The 15,180-nt window shown below is 44.0% G+C and overlaps 2 protein-coding genes across 4 annotated transcripts in view; one reads left to right on the forward strand and one right to left on the reverse strand.

The window, feature by feature from the left end:
* The window catches only part of wdr73 (WD repeat domain 73), a 4,259-nt gene extending 1,461 nt beyond the window's left edge, over positions 1-2,798 (forward strand). For both annotated transcript variants that reach the window (XM_080006222.1, XM_080006223.1), the window contains 4 exons: positions 404-471; positions 1,121-1,282; positions 1,415-1,816; positions 2,496-2,798. In XM_080006222.1, the coding sequence (XP_079862348.1) occupies positions 404-471; positions 1,121-1,282; positions 1,415-1,816; positions 2,496-2,737 (874 nt within the window). In that variant the 3' untranslated portion in view covers positions 2,738-2,798. The remainder of the gene's footprint in view (positions 1-403; positions 472-1,120; positions 1,283-1,414; positions 1,817-2,495) is intronic.
* Positions 2,799-2,886: 88 nt separating this feature from the next.
* LOC307234279 (myelin-associated glycoprotein-like) lies at positions 2,887-9,162 on the reverse strand. 2 transcript variants are annotated; one of them, XM_080005919.1, is made up of 11 exons: positions 9,128-9,162; positions 8,886-8,965; positions 8,409-8,777; positions 8,013-8,309; positions 7,562-7,828; positions 7,138-7,407; positions 6,244-6,510; positions 5,816-6,106; positions 4,983-5,073; positions 4,527-4,590; positions 2,887-4,195 (listed from the first exon to the last, which is right to left on the reverse strand). In XM_080005919.1, the coding sequence occupies exons 2-11, from the start codon at positions 8,929-8,931 to the stop codon at positions 3,998-4,000; spliced, it is 2,160 nt and encodes a 719-aa protein (XP_079862045.1). In that variant the 5' UTR covers positions 8,932-8,965; positions 9,128-9,162; the 3' UTR covers positions 2,887-3,997. The 2 variants fall into 2 exon arrangements, with proteins under 2 accessions (XP_079862045.1, XP_079862046.1); XM_080005920.1 differs by having other exon boundaries at positions 8,886-9,135.
* Positions 9,163-15,180: the final 6,018 nt, after the last annotated feature.

Genomic DNA, 15,180 nt, shown 5'->3' on the forward strand with positions numbered 1-15,180 from the left:
CCTACCCGAATCAACAAACTTACAAATGGACAAAACGTGGAAAGGATGAATGCCGATAAACATGTCCATAAATCTGCCACTTACTGTATCTTGAAATGTAAAGACTACATTCTCTTGATCTTGAGAAATACTCTACAAGAAAAACACTTAATTAAAAACTCAGTTATAAACTAAAGCAGTGAAATTTACTGAAACGTGCGTATCCAAGGAAACAACCAATTTTTTGTTGTTGGTTTTTTTTTTAAACATTCTGCGCTTTATTGGCAGTGTGCCAACCTGAAACACATTATACCACACACACACACACACACACACACACACACACACACACACACACACACACACACACACACACACACACTGCTAGTTTCCGTCTCATCTCACTCGCTTGTCTTCCTGAAAGGTGTGTTGTCACCAACGATGGTCGCAGCTCCAGACTGGAGTTGTGGGATGTCGGGGGAGAGGAGAGCGGTAAGGAGAATTGAACGTTACCCAAATATATAAGCTGGAGTCACACTCCAACCAGGGAGAGCGGAGCAGGAACAGAGGCTTAAAGTTCAAGTTAGCCGATTGTGAGTGTGACTGTTTTTTTTTTTTGTTTTTTTTTGTACTTGTAATACTTGGATTCAGAGGCAAAATGAGCCACTGACTCCAGACGCTAATCACCATGAACTTATAATGAGATAGAATGGCAAATGAAAGTATTCTGGTGCATTGCTAAGTGCCTACATAGATTCAAGTCAGTTTCAAGGATTTTTTTTTTTTTTTACTGTTTAGCATTCACTACCTAATGTCACCAGCGGCAAGGAAGTTCCTGTTGTTCTTCTTACTTCATCAAATTCACGGTGGAAACAGTCCGACTCGCCACAGATTTCACCAGAAAACGAAGGCCGAGATGATTTTGTTGCTGATTACTTTGGACAGTGAATGCTCACGCCACTACAAAACAAACTGTCACTTCTTCCGGCTGTGATGGGCCGGGGCATTATTCCGGCAGCCAAAGGGAGACTTCCTGTTGATGCCGTTCGGTTGTTTGATTCAAAAACGTATAAGAATACTGCCCACCGTCCGTCTCCTCGTTGGGAGTGATCTTTGAATGTGACTTGTTGTCCAACGGCAGACGTGATCAGAAGAACGGGGAGCGTCGATCCGGGGACGGCAGCCGAGCGGGGCAGCAGGATGGCGGCCGGCCCGTCCTCACGACCCAGTGTCCTTCATGGAGATCGGCTCAGCCACATCCAGCTGAGCCACCTGCCCTCAGGGAAGTCAGTCTATAATCTAGGTAAAATGTATTTATTTATCGTTTTTTTTTTTTATAAAAGCGATTCAATTTTATTTATTTGATTGTTTTAGGTACCACCCGGTAACGAGCCACTTTCCTTTTCATGTGTTTGTTTGTTTTTTGTCTTCTTAGAAACGGACAATCCCGACCCACTGAGCGGCTTGCAGTTTGTGAGCGATAGTGTGTTTCTCACGTGCTGCTCCAATGGGAACCTCTATGTCTTGGACACGCGTGTCCGCTCTCTGGCGCAGCCCACCCCCGTGTCGCCACTCCAACCACTCCCGCCGGCGGGGGGCGGGGACGGCATCCACTGGTGCATGGACAGCACTATGGGCCAGTCCTGTCTGGACCCGGCCTGCTGCCGGGTGGTACGACTCTCCTCCAGGGGCGAGGGGGAGGTGTCAGACCTGAGGGACCTTAGGATCCCTGTATGTCGAGTCCAGCTGGACGTCCGGACCAACGGGGATGGGCTCTGTCAGGACTTCCTCAGGGTGTCATGGGCTCCAGCGCTGAAGGACTGCATCGCTGTGTCAGGTGGGGAAGACTCGTGTACCGCTTTACATCTTTCAGTCATTGGGTGCCACGTAGGACTGGGCAATATGGGGGGCGATATTATTGTCACAATTTTAATACGACGTCAATAAATATTTTTTGAAATATCTCAATATCAATCTGTTGCAGGTCATATCTTTTCAGCATAATTTATTAAGATTGTGAAATACCGTCGCTTAAGCTGAATCACCTCTGCGGAAAAATAAGGCCTCAGAAACATGTATCCAGATATGGGCGTTGAGGATAAACATGCAAAGCTCGAATACATTTTTCGGCTCAGAACTAGGAAGAATTTGCTTCACTTTCTTTGCCCCACTATGAACATAAAGCATAAGCTATGCCCACCCCCCACCCCCATCAAGTACTAAATTCACTATGGTGATTATGTTTATTCAGCCAATAGTTGGGTGAATCATTTATAAATAAATTATCAAATTTCCCCCCAAATCATGAATGATGTGTCATGTTGTAAAATTGGTCTTAAAATACTCAAAAAAAATATTTTAAGAAATGTGCTGATACCTGCAGGTACCCTATTCTAATCACACCTATATAAGCTATTACCTTCTAAATTCTATTTTCTACACTTTCAACATCCTAAATGAGAAAGGAGATCATTCAAAGGAAAAATGAATAATTATTTTCTGAATTTCTCTGCTAGGATTCAGTGGAACAGTGCAGATTTTCAACATTTCCACTCGTGAGGCTGAGCTGAAAGACGCTGTGGAGCTGTTTGAACACCAGGGTCACGTGGTTTTATCGGAAAACTCTGAAAGTCGAGCGCCGCTCCTCACCACTTCCCACGTCTGGCACCCAAACCGACCGCGGACGCTTCTCTCAGCCGCCACAGACGGCTCTGTTCACCTGTGGGACTGGGTTCCGCCAACCACCACTGACGACTGACCACTTTTTACATTTTGTAGTGTTTTCAAAAAAAAATTAAATAAAAATAAAAAAACTTCAAGACAAAACCAAACCCTGCCTTCTGTCTGCCCCACCCCGGTGGTTATCTTTTTGTCGAGACCCCAGTTTTCCACACTCTCAAGAATAAGTTATTTTTGAAAATTGATTTTATTGACCGTATTTAAATAAATACAACTACACATAGTAAAATATTTGATGTTTGCTTCGAAATGTAGCTGTAGAAAAGTCCCCTAAAATGGAAATATTAAATCATGCTCCAACTGACGTTGTACGGAAGAACATGACATAGATACAAGATAACACTGAAAAATGATTTCCTCTGTGTGCGGAGACTGGCCCCTGCGCTCTTCAAAAAGGGACATTTGGAATCCCTGTGATCTGTGGAATTAAAGCGTTAAACTTTTTTCTTCTGTCGGTTCTGATTTGAATATTCAAGCAGACCCGCAAGTGGAAAATATCCCTGGTAACCTCAAATCTTTCCTTTTCAAACGACATGCTTGATTTGGAATTTGGTGCTGCTGGTGCAGTCCCTCGTCCTCTCTCGTTGTCCTCGTGCGAGACACCGAGGAGCTGAAGGACGCTGCGTGGCCGACCTGAGCACCGTGGGAGCGTACAGCAGGTGAATCAGAAGTGCCAAGGTGGCTAGAAACATGATATAAACGCAGTGTAATTACCATGGTCCTTCTTGTCCATTTCCACAGGTGCTATAACTTTATAACTACTACATTTGCTTTGTTATTGCAGGTAATGACATGTATATGAGTTATTGGCAGTGAAGGGTTGGGTTAAATGCACCAGATAGAACATCCTGGTTGTAATGGAGGCACAGCGTGATAATAAGTAAAATGGCCAATGGGAGTGTTTTTAAATTCATAGTTATATCCAGAATACTCATTATCGTCACAAGCCACTTCAATAAGATGACGTGACGTGGCCTGTTGCGCACAAAAACGTGGGTTTTTATTTGGAAACGCATTTAACTTAATTTTTTTATTGAACGCATTTAACTGCGATTTGAACGACTGTAGCTTGTATGTTATGTTAACATGTGTTTTATAGCTTGTAGAGTTCACAAGCTTGCCAAACAAAGAACCAGCACGCTTCAGCAGGGTGGGTTGAGCGTTTGGATAACATGTTTTTCGTTGGTAAAACTGAAGATTTGAGGTTGCCAACACCGTCCATATCCCCGCACGTCTCTCCCCAGGCTGGAAGCACCGTGTGTATCCATCTCCTCTCGCTTTACTTCTCGGGGGCAGGAGAGTCGTGGCGTACTTGGCCGTCTTGGAGGCCATTCCTCTGTTCGTTGTCAGATTTCCCATCGGGCTTTGCCTGACGCTCAGCACAGTCCACGTTGGCATCGTGGAGATCTTCATCCCCTCCATCCCCCTCCAGCATGTGTGTAGTGACGCAAACCGACTCAGTTTCTGCAGCAATTACCTAAATGATATTAAACCACATATTAAAAGAGAAATTCGACTCTTTTACTATAAAAATGGCTCTCAACCACTTCTCTCTATGGAAAGAGTAGCGAAAAAGCCCCAAACTTTCCATGCTCTGCCGTGGGCTGCTTTCCAAAAGCCTGAGCGCTCCGGCTGATCAGAGGTGGGAGAAGCAGCGTAAAGCATCCAAACCAAAGCAGCGTGATCCACCATAGAGTTTCCTACCAAGCAAGTGTTTTGTGTTCGCTCACGTCCAGAAAGTTCCAAGTCAAGTTTATTTATACAGCCCATAGCTCTGGAGTTTGATGGTCGTGGCTTTATAAACTCACCCCAGCAGTGGCCTCCGACGTGGTGACCGGTTCTCTGTCATTTGACTGGCAGCATTTCTTTGTTCTGTGACCAACATAAAATGTCGAGTTTAATGTTAAAGATGATGACTTTTTGTATGGTAAACCATCATAAGGCCTTACCAAGCTCCTTTTGAAATTACTCCGATAACGTAACTTGCGAATGGCAGATTGTCACACATACCAAAACATGTAAGTCCTTTAGTGGATTTATAGGTGAGTTGTGGGTTTTGCAGTTCAACAAAGAGCAGTTGCGTCTCACAACTTATCATATTTAGCTGTAACTAATTCAATGTTATTCATCTCACATCCTCCATATGTGCTGTATAGGTATACTGTATGTTTGTGGGAAGTTATAGCACCCTAAATCCACCACATGATTTAAACATCTCCTGGACATAACTCTACATGTCACGCGAGTCTCTTGTGTTCCCTCACCTGCAGATGATGATCTGCAGCAGAGCACACAGGAGTATCACCCCCACTGCTCCCGCTACACACCCGATCAACAGAGCGGTCGTATGGATACCTAGAAAGGCACAGAAATGAAGTGTTATACCTGTAAACCGAACAAAACATCTTCACTTTATTATATGAATGGCTAAGGCCAGCGTGACTTTATGTTTTTGCTTTGTCAACAACGGCTGAAAACACAAACCTGTAATGCATTGCATTGCGCCTACTAACGTTCAACTGAACTGACAGCAGATACAGTCGAACAGTAAAATGCATCCTGCATTGATTTTTTTTTTCTTTTTTGAGAATTGATAATTGTAATGTAAACTTGGCCACCTTTTGAAATATATGTTAAAAAAAAAAAGGGAAAAAAAGTGTGTTCGCTGGATTCAATGATTCAAGTTTAAGAATTAAAATGTGTTTTGTGGGAGACTGTCGGGGAACAATCAGAGTAGAAGAAAGTGATTGTACGTTGTGGTCTTTTTTTATACATTCTTACAGACTCTTGGAATTACTTTTACATGATCTTTATTTCAATGTGTGCTGTTTGAATTTGGCATCTGGGCTCAACTTCTCATCGTTCCCTGCAAGGTGTGAATAAACAGGCATATTGAGGGAGCTTTGAAAAATCGGAGTGATGAGCTTGATTGTATAGAACCATAGATGCGACCCGTGGAAGGAGGGTAGTGGAGAGAACGCAGTAATGTCGCAGTTACATTGACAAGAAGAACAATATAAAATGACACCAGCCATATTCTTGTACTGTAAAAAAAAAAAAAAAAAAAAAGAATAACAAGCTGCATCAATTTCTCTACCAAGCTGGGATTCACTGGACGACATGTTGAAAGCCAAACTGTCAGATCCCACTGAGTTGGCGCTGAGACACACGAGAATGTCGTCGTCTGATGGGTGCAGGGTGATGAAGCTGGTCAGGCCGGTGTTCTCCACAGAAACCTCCCTGACCGAGACGTCGGCCGTCTGGTTCACTGTCTCCCCGGACAGCTGCCACTCCAGGTAGGGAGCCGGGTTCCCGTGGCTCTCACAGGAACATCGGATCTGGGAGAAGATCCTCACGCAGCTGGAGGAAGGTAGGATCTCAGCAGGAACTAAACAAAAGAAACATACAGATGATGTCAGTGTGAATGTTTAACAGGTGGTTTCATGAGGGAGCTTTAAAATGAGGACACTTTAAGGACTATGGAAGCATTAGGATCCAGGATGTAGACAGACAGATGTTACTTACATGTGACATTAATACTAATAAGATCAGATTCCTTGGCTCCGTAGAGGTTCTGAGCTTCACAGTAGAACTCCTCGGTGGAGAGCTTGGTGGCGTTAAAGGTGAACTCCCTCCCAGAACCTACATCCTCCCGACGTCCTCCATCCACTCCAAACCAGGTGACGTTCTCTGCTGCCGGCTTCGCCACGCTGTGGCAGGTCAAGGTGACTGGGCTGCCGTCCGGCACCGGACCGGGGGGACTGACCCCCACAGAGGTGTTCTTGGGCGGATCTGAAAGTAAACCTGCATGCTTACACGTGTCTGCGTTTCAACTGGAAGGTAGGTGGCTATGTCAGTAGACAGGTAGGTACGTGAGTTGTAAGGAAGGTAGGTAGGTATGTAGGTGGGTAGGTAGGTAGGTAGGTAGGTAGGTAGGTGGGTAAGTAGGTAGGTAAGTAAGAAGGTGCGTAGATCGGTAGACGGGTAAATTAGTCCCCTGTTAAAGGTCAGTGGTTAAGGGATTTGTTTCATTCACTGAAACAACTAATTCTGTAATCAAATACAGTGACTGGGACACAGTGAATGCACACATTAATGTCAGAACAGATCAACAGTCTACATGTAAATTAACACACTGGAATCTCAACGGACCTCACATCTCCACTTTGGGCCTTTGACACGGAAAGGATTTAAAATTTGTCACGCAACAAGACAATGGGTTACTGTGGGTCTGCCCAGACACTGTGGTGCTGGCCCGGTGACCAAGCCTTAAACCATGTTCTGTTGCCCACAGCTGGACTTATGTAACTGTGGCCTTAAGAACACAGAGCCATATTCACTGTGTGAATTGTCTGGAAACGTACAGTATGAGTTCTGATCTCTGTCAATGAAAGTCACTATTGTTCAGGATGAACTTACAGTGAATGTCCAGCTGGATGCTCGCTGACCTTCTCTCTCCGTGCATGTTCTCCGCTTGGCAGTAGTACTCTCCATCATGGCTCGGGTCGGTGCTGTTTATGGTGAAAGTCTCCCCGGTTCCCGTGGGCTCATTATCGTCCCCGCGCACTCTGAACCAGCTATAGTGTGTGGCTGCTGGGTTGGCGTCGCTGCTGCAGCTCAGCGTCACCGAGACGCCCTCCACAAGTGGACCGGACGGCGCTACGCTCATGGCAGCGTATTTAGGGGGATCTGGGGGGAAAAGAGCAGCACACGCTTGGCTTCAATAACGTGATCGTGAAGGGTGAAACACCAACAGGTTTACTCTGCAATACACCACCGTGCGTTCGAACAGTGTTGCTTCTGCAGTTGCTTCAGCTGTTATTCCTGCATCTCGCGGACTCACATTGCACGTCGATCTGAACGGCGGTGGAGTTCTGCGTTCCGTATTTGTTCGTGGCCTCGCAGTAGAACTGGCTCTCCTTTGAGAAGCCGCTTGCTGTTAAAACCAACTTCTTCTTGGACCCCTCTGGCGTCACCTTGTCTGCGTCCACTCTGAACCAGGCGAAGCTGCTGGCGGGAGGGTTGGCGGAGCTGCTGCAAGTCAGAGTCACAGCTCTTCCCTCCAGCACCGGAGCAGAGGCCACGTTAACCGATGTGTTCATCGGAGGGTCTGGAAGAGGATTTTTGAAACTGAGAACAATCTTGTACACGACATGGCGCAATATGTTTTACACCCCAGACAGCGTAGCGCAGCACCACTCAATCACAACACAAGTGGTAACAGTGAGAATGTAACTTACATTTTTATCATGCCCATAAACAAGCACCGTTGAACTTTAGCTTGCACTACTCACACAAAACACTGATGGTCAAACTCTTCTCAGAGGAGATGTCGCTCTGGCCATCCTGACGTCCGTAGAGAGAAGAGCAGGTGATCTTCTGGCCGTTGTGGAGGTAAGACGCATTGAAAGTCAAAACAGACACCATCAGCATGTTGTCCAGAGCCTCCTCGGCGTCGCCCAGGTCGGGGAGCCACGTCAGAGTCGGCGGCAGAACGGGACAGGAGGCCAGGGAGGAGCAGTTCAGAGCCACCAAGGTCCCCTCCTCCACCTCCACTCTGGACGGCGTTATTACAGGGTTAGACACCGAATCTGAGGAGCAGAACAATGAGAATGTGACGGTCCGCCCAAAGAATGTCCAGTCAATGTGTATTTTTCATGTAAATAAAGCGCATCAACACGGGAAAAAACCTTGAATGCTGAGGGTGACGCTCGCTGAGCTGTAGGTGTACTTGAGCGAATGACCACACTCCAGTCTGAAGTAATAGCGGTCGTAATGGTGAGAAGAAAGGCTGCTGAAGATGGTCGTGCAGTTCCTGCTGCTCAGGTTCCCCAGCAGCTTTCCCTGAAGGCTGTTTCGGTTCGCGTTTGTTCCAGGGAGGTCGGAGTCGAACACCGTCTCCCTCCAGCGTCCTCGGAGCCACTTGGCTTTGCACGAGGCGTCCAGGTACGATTCCCAGCCGGAGCCCACGTGAAAGCTGCAGGGAATGGCGACGCACGATCCAGCCAGACCGTCCACCCTCTGAGGTATGGAGACCGGCCAGTCTTCGGAAGTAATGCCTGCGAAACACACTCACTCGTTTCAACTCTGACCAAGCTCATTTTATAGCTGTAATAAATGTTTAATGCTGGATTCAAACATCAGGCTGTGTCTCTGAGACATTTTACCTTGTAGTAGACAACACAGCAGGATTGTTGTAGCCGCTCCATCCATGTTCCTTCTCACGTGTAGATCCGATTTAGAACTGCTACACACAATTATTTTAGTTCACAGGCCACATTAACAGAATTGTGCTGGGAGTTACAATTGTCCGCATTTGCACAAAGCACACTAGCAGCAAACTAAACTCAAATATCCAGCCTTCAATTAATAAAAAGGACTTAAATAAAGGTAAGGAAAGGCATTTTACCAGTATTGACAGATAAGTTCATATCCAGACAACGAGACAGTCATTCCCAACTGTTTCACTGGGAAAGATAACACAGTTGTAAGCTTCGTCTGGGGGAGTGACCAAGACCCCAGCATCAGGAGGAGGGCTTCCTCCCACCCCGTCGCGTCTTCTCCCAAAAAGCATTTTTTTTTCCCATATACACCCCATATAAAACAAACTCACCAGATTCAATGTTGATTCAGTGCAGTAAATACTATTATGGTAAATAATATAAAATAGTAATAATATAATAAATAAACATCTTTCCTAAAGCTATAATAATATATAAACACATTTAATCGTAGAACTGTTATACTGTATAGTACTTAAGTGTATTATGTGTGTATTACATCAATGTGAAATCTCATCATACAATCGGCTTTTTTTGTCAATGGGCTTTGCACATCGGAAAAATAGCAATCAATATTTGTAAAAGTGTCAAATAATTAATGCTCATAGAAAAAGCCCCTTAAGTATATTACCATGCACATAAACAACGCTTTTCTTTACAAGATCGATTTTCAAGAGGAACCATCTACCACAATTAAAACGGATATATTCTTTAGTGCTGAATGTTAAGTTATTACGAGAAAATGTTTCATTTTTGAAATGTACTAGTTTCTCTTAATATGTCTTGTGTTTTATGTCTTATATGTCCTTCATTACAATTTTGTGTGATGTCAAATGTCTTCCATTCAGGGTCCCTTTATAAAAGACAGTATGCTCTCAATTTCTCCTCCCAGGATGAATAAAGGTTTCTATCTAGGTGGCATAAGATTTGTAGTAGTGTGTGTGGAAGTGTGTGTGTGTGTGTGTGTGTGTGTGTGTATATATATATATATATATATATATATATATATATATTTGGCCATGTAATCTTTTTTTTTAACTTCTATATTGCAATGAAACTGTTGCACTGAGTTCACAAGGGAAATCCTGGATGTTTTACTGTTAAAATCCTACATGTTGCACTTATTTAGCATTGTTTGAGTTCCTTTTTTTTGATGACTTCAAATCAACTATTAATTACATGACATTGGAGACACAATATTTATTCGTATAGAATGGAAGGTCTCAAATACATTACTTAATGCACATGGGAGTCAGATACACTCCCCGTCACTCCCCGTATTTTACAACTGCGTTGCCCAGTGAAACACTTTAGAATGACTGTCTCGCTGCATGGATAGGAACAACTGATCCGGCAATACTGGTAAAGTGCCTTTTCTTACATTTATTCAAGTCTTGTGTTAAAAAGTATGAATATTTAAATGAGTTTTAAGAAAATTCAATGTTACTGTGAATTATGGAATATCCGTGGAATCTTTCATTTGATTTCCAAATGTTGTCTTTACTCAGAGAATTGATTGTCTTACTGACAATTGACTTATACCGACAACTGGTTTCACTGTCAGTATTCTGTTTTACTTATTATATTCCTCAGGTTTATGCAGCTTAAAAGTTACAGTTTTATATTGCTTAAATGTTCAGGTTTATTGACAGATATTGACTTTTTTTTATTTTATATTTCTATATTTTTTATTCTACTGTTTGTAAGTAATACTGTATATGAATACAGTCTAACTATAAAATCGATCTATGTAGAAAATGGGATTTAAATAGACAAAGTAACAACTTACTAATCTGAAACTATTGAAAGAGTACAGAAACAAATCTGAATATTATGAATATATGTTCTTGACAGTAAAAACCAAAACCCGCTTGATCAAAAGTCTGATTGATGCCTTCTTCGCTCAGAGCAGAATGTTTTAATGCGACCAGTCTCATTTCCAACATTCTTCCAGCTAAAACAATTGTGCATCAGTATTTTCTACCTGTGAGAAGGAACATGGATGAAGCTGCTCCAACATTCCTGCTGTGTTGTCGACTACAAGGTAAAATGTCTCAGAGACAGCCTAATGTTTGAACCCCATGGGAACTTAAATTATTTGATCATCGATGATGAAACATTCTGTGATCATTTCAGAGTTTACGCTTTACATTGGTTCATTGCTAACACAGACTTTTGCAAAGTACTTTGATACGATTTACGGTCATTTATATTTGTTTGCCATTCTTGTGTTGCAAATTCATACATAGCTTTTTATGTGTTGACACAACCTTTGTGTGAATTACATGAAGATGCACTTTAATTACAGTGAAACATAAATTTGATTTTTAAGTAAAGTTTGATAATCAAATTGTATCTGTAGTTGTTGATCATCAATTAGAGATCTCTGTTTACCATTTTATTATTCTTTACAATCACTTATTGAAGCCAAGCGTGTGCTGCTGTTTTCCCCCAGATCCAGCCCAAATACGCTGCCGTGAGCGTAGCGCCGTCCGGTCCACTTGTGGAGGGCGCCTCGGTGACACTGAGCTGCAGCAGCGACGCCAACCCAGCAGCCACACACTGTAGCTGGTTCAGAGTGCGCGGGGACGATAATGAGCCCAGGGGAACCAGGGAGACTTTCACCATAAACAGCGCCCACCCGAGCCATGATGGAGAGTACTACTGCCAAGCGGAGAACATGCACGGGGAGAGAGAAGGTCAGCGAGCATCCAGCTGGACATTCACTGTAAGTTCATCCTGAACAATAGTGACTTTCATTGACAGAGATCAGAACTCATACTGTACGTTTCCAGACAATTCACACAGTGAATATGGCTCTGTGTTCTTAAGGCCACAGTTACATAAGTCCAGCTGTGGGCAACAGAACATGGTTTAAGGCTTGGTCACCGGGCCAGCACCACAGTGTCTGGGCAGACCCACAGTAACCCATTGTCTTGTTGCGTGACAAATTTTAAATCCTTTCCGTGTCAAAGGCCCAAAGTGGAGATGTGAGGTCCGTTGAAATTCCAATGTGTTAATTTACATGTAGACTGTTGATCTGTTCTGACATTAATGTGTGCATTCACTGTGTCCCAATCACTGTATTTGATTACAGAATTAGTTGTTTCAGTGAATGAAACAAATCCCTTAACCACTGACCTTTAACAGAGGACTAATTTACCTGTCCACCGATCTACGCACCTTCTTACTTACCTACCTACCTACCTACCTACCTACCTACCTACCTACATACCTACCCAGCTTCCTTACGACCTATGTACCTAGCTGTCTGGGGAGACAGGGAAACAAACGGCCAATGCCTCAGTCAGGGAGGTTTCAGCTTCATCACCTTGCACCCATCAGATGAAGGCACGCCCTCTTTAATGCGTCTCAGTGCCAACTCTGTGGGATCTGACAGTTTGGCTTTCAACGCGTCATCCAGTGAATCCCAGCTCGGCGGAGAAATTGATGCAGCATGTTATCATTTATTATTTTTGGCTCATCACTACTGTATATGTCCCATATGTCAAAGCTCGCTAAGTATGCTTGTATTAGCTCTAAACTTTGGTTGGTGTGGTTTGAGCAGCCACACCTGACCTGGATCTAAGCGATTGGGGTCAGAGTGGCTGCATACCTGTTGCTCGTTGGGTGGTCTCAGGGTAGGAGCCCTGTCATGACACATGTTCTATCTACTCCTGGCTAATTCCAACTGGCCAACTCTCTCCAATAAACTGGTGTTTACAACCACCCGTCTTCTGTGCTTCTGTGCCGGAGGGCCCTGAAAACGTCACTTGGATGGCGCGTGGTAGGCAAAACGGCCACACTGGCACCTGTACAGGGACTCTCGGCACAGGGAAGGGACACAGAGGGGACGCCCTGGAGCCACCAGCGGGTCAACGGGCGGCCCCAGCACCAACCCTCTCCCGACTGGCAACAGCAGCACCCAGGGTGTCTGGCGAAACTGCCACACTATCATTCATTTATTCTGACAATCCCCCACAAACATTTCATTATAAAGCTTGAATGATTATAGACAGCTAACACATAAACAATTTTAAAGAATGTTATTACTTATCATACACAACACAGACATTGGAGTGTATATACAAAAATCAGAAGTCAGAAGTTGCAGCAGCAGAAATGGTAGAGTCCACTTTGTAACCTGTCTTCCTGGTAAACATGAACCACATCACTACCCATATGTAATTTACCCTGCAACTGGTTTTCCTAAGAGTTCCCTGTCAAGTGAATGGTTTCATTGGGGCTTGCTAAGGCTTTCTAATAGTCATTGGAATAAATATTTTACCACATTAAAAAAAAAAAGACATTTAACTTTAAACTTGACATTTTATGTTGGTCACAGAACAAAGGAAGCCCAGTCACATGACAGGGCTAGTAACCACGTGGGTGCCCACTGATGGGGTGAGTTTAAATGTTAGAGCCACGATCCCCAAACTACATAGCTCAGAAAGCAGGATACTTTTTAAGAGGAAATTCAACTATAAAAAGGAACATTACCGCTCCACCGTACTAAAGAAGACACGCCACTATCTCCCTGCAAAATGAAATACTACAATATGTACAACATGCAGCATGCTTTTACTTAGAGCTGTCAAATATGACAATTGTCTGATTGCATTTCTTTGAGGAGATCGCAATGTTTTTAACGTATTGTTACATTCCACACTTGTGTGCTTTCACCATAACTCAAGGGGAATTTTAAACAAATGCTAGAAATGAATTTCCTTTAGTTAGGTTGAGGACAATTCTAACCATATCTTTTATGCTGCAATCTTCAATGCTAATAAATTGTTTTTCTGCAACATGTAGACATCTATTATAAAAGTTATTATATCACTATTGTATTGGCAAGTTAAGAGCGTTATCATAAAACAAGAGAACCAGAGTGGATTTTTCTCTATATGTTTTTGGTTTAGGCAATCTATGAAGAAACCCGGGCAGTTTGCGCCGGCAAAGCCTGATGGGAAGTCTGCTGATGTGGAGATCAGAGGATCGGGCTCCAAGACGGCAGAGTACGGAGGAGATGGAGGATACAGACTGTGCTTCCAGCTTGGAGGGAGGTCTTCAAGGACATGGAGCTTCAGCTGATGAACTCACCATGACTAAACCTCAGGGACGTGAAGGTGGGTTGAATAAGGAATCTGGGATTCCATAGAAACAGACCTTGACTGGATTTTCTTCTTACCCTCATGTTGAGCCGTCACTGGTTGGCCAGCAGGGATGTTGCCTTCCGGAACCTTGAATTCACCCATGAAATTCCCACTGTCAGAGTGGCCAAACTGTTCATTGTACTGCCGTCAAGTGAGATCCACCAACCGCCATTTCATTCTAGTTGTGGCACCCATGGCTGCGATTGGCTCTTTTTAAATTGGAAGTCACAAGAGACAGTGTTCAGTTTAAACTACGGCTGTTTATTTTATTTTGCTAAAGAATTTTCAATAAAACAATCAATAAACCAACTGAAGTTCTCCCCAGACCGGGGTATTTACTTTGGGGGTTCACTCTTGGGACTGGGCCTGGGGGACACAGAGGACAAATGAAAGCCACAATCAGTTTTACAGCCGGGAAGTAGTTAGCTGAGGTTAGTTCAGAGGTCTCTCTTTGTCTCAAACTCTGGCCTATAGCTCCTCTGGCGAAAAAAAACAACTTTAATACAATAACGTCCAGTGATCCCTGAACAGGGAGGCTTCATCAAAACGACGGGCTGGAGGCCGCCTATCATACCGAGGACTCAGCATATGCGCATGCTGAGAGATCCCTCACCTCTCCTTGATAGGGAGAGACTTTCAGGCTTCAGTAGGCAGGTATGTGTTGGCTGTTCCCAGCAACGAAGCAGCTGGGAATGATAATAGTGATGAGCAATGACTCCCCCAAAAAGCACTCTACCTGCCACCGTGCACCGTCCCTCCCCAGCCCTTTGGCGGTACTGAGGTTCTCCACAAGCTCTATAATCCCAATTTAACCCCTGGCTTTGGTACGTGCTATGAGTAAACAATGTTGTAGGTGTGACCCCGATCTCTCTCTCTCTCTCTCTCTCTCTTCTCTCTCTTCTCTCTCTCTCGCTCTCTCTTTCTATCCCGTGCTCTCTTTCTCTCTCGCTTCTCTAATTTTGGTTATCGGTTCCTTCATAATCAAGCTTCTGTTGTTGTGACATGACTTACTGGCATTAAAGGAACCT

This window comes from Zeus faber, assembly GCF_960531495.2.
Source record: "Zeus faber genome assembly, chromosome: 8".
Lineage (NCBI taxonomy): Eukaryota > Metazoa > Chordata > Actinopteri > Zeiformes > Zeidae > Zeus > Zeus faber.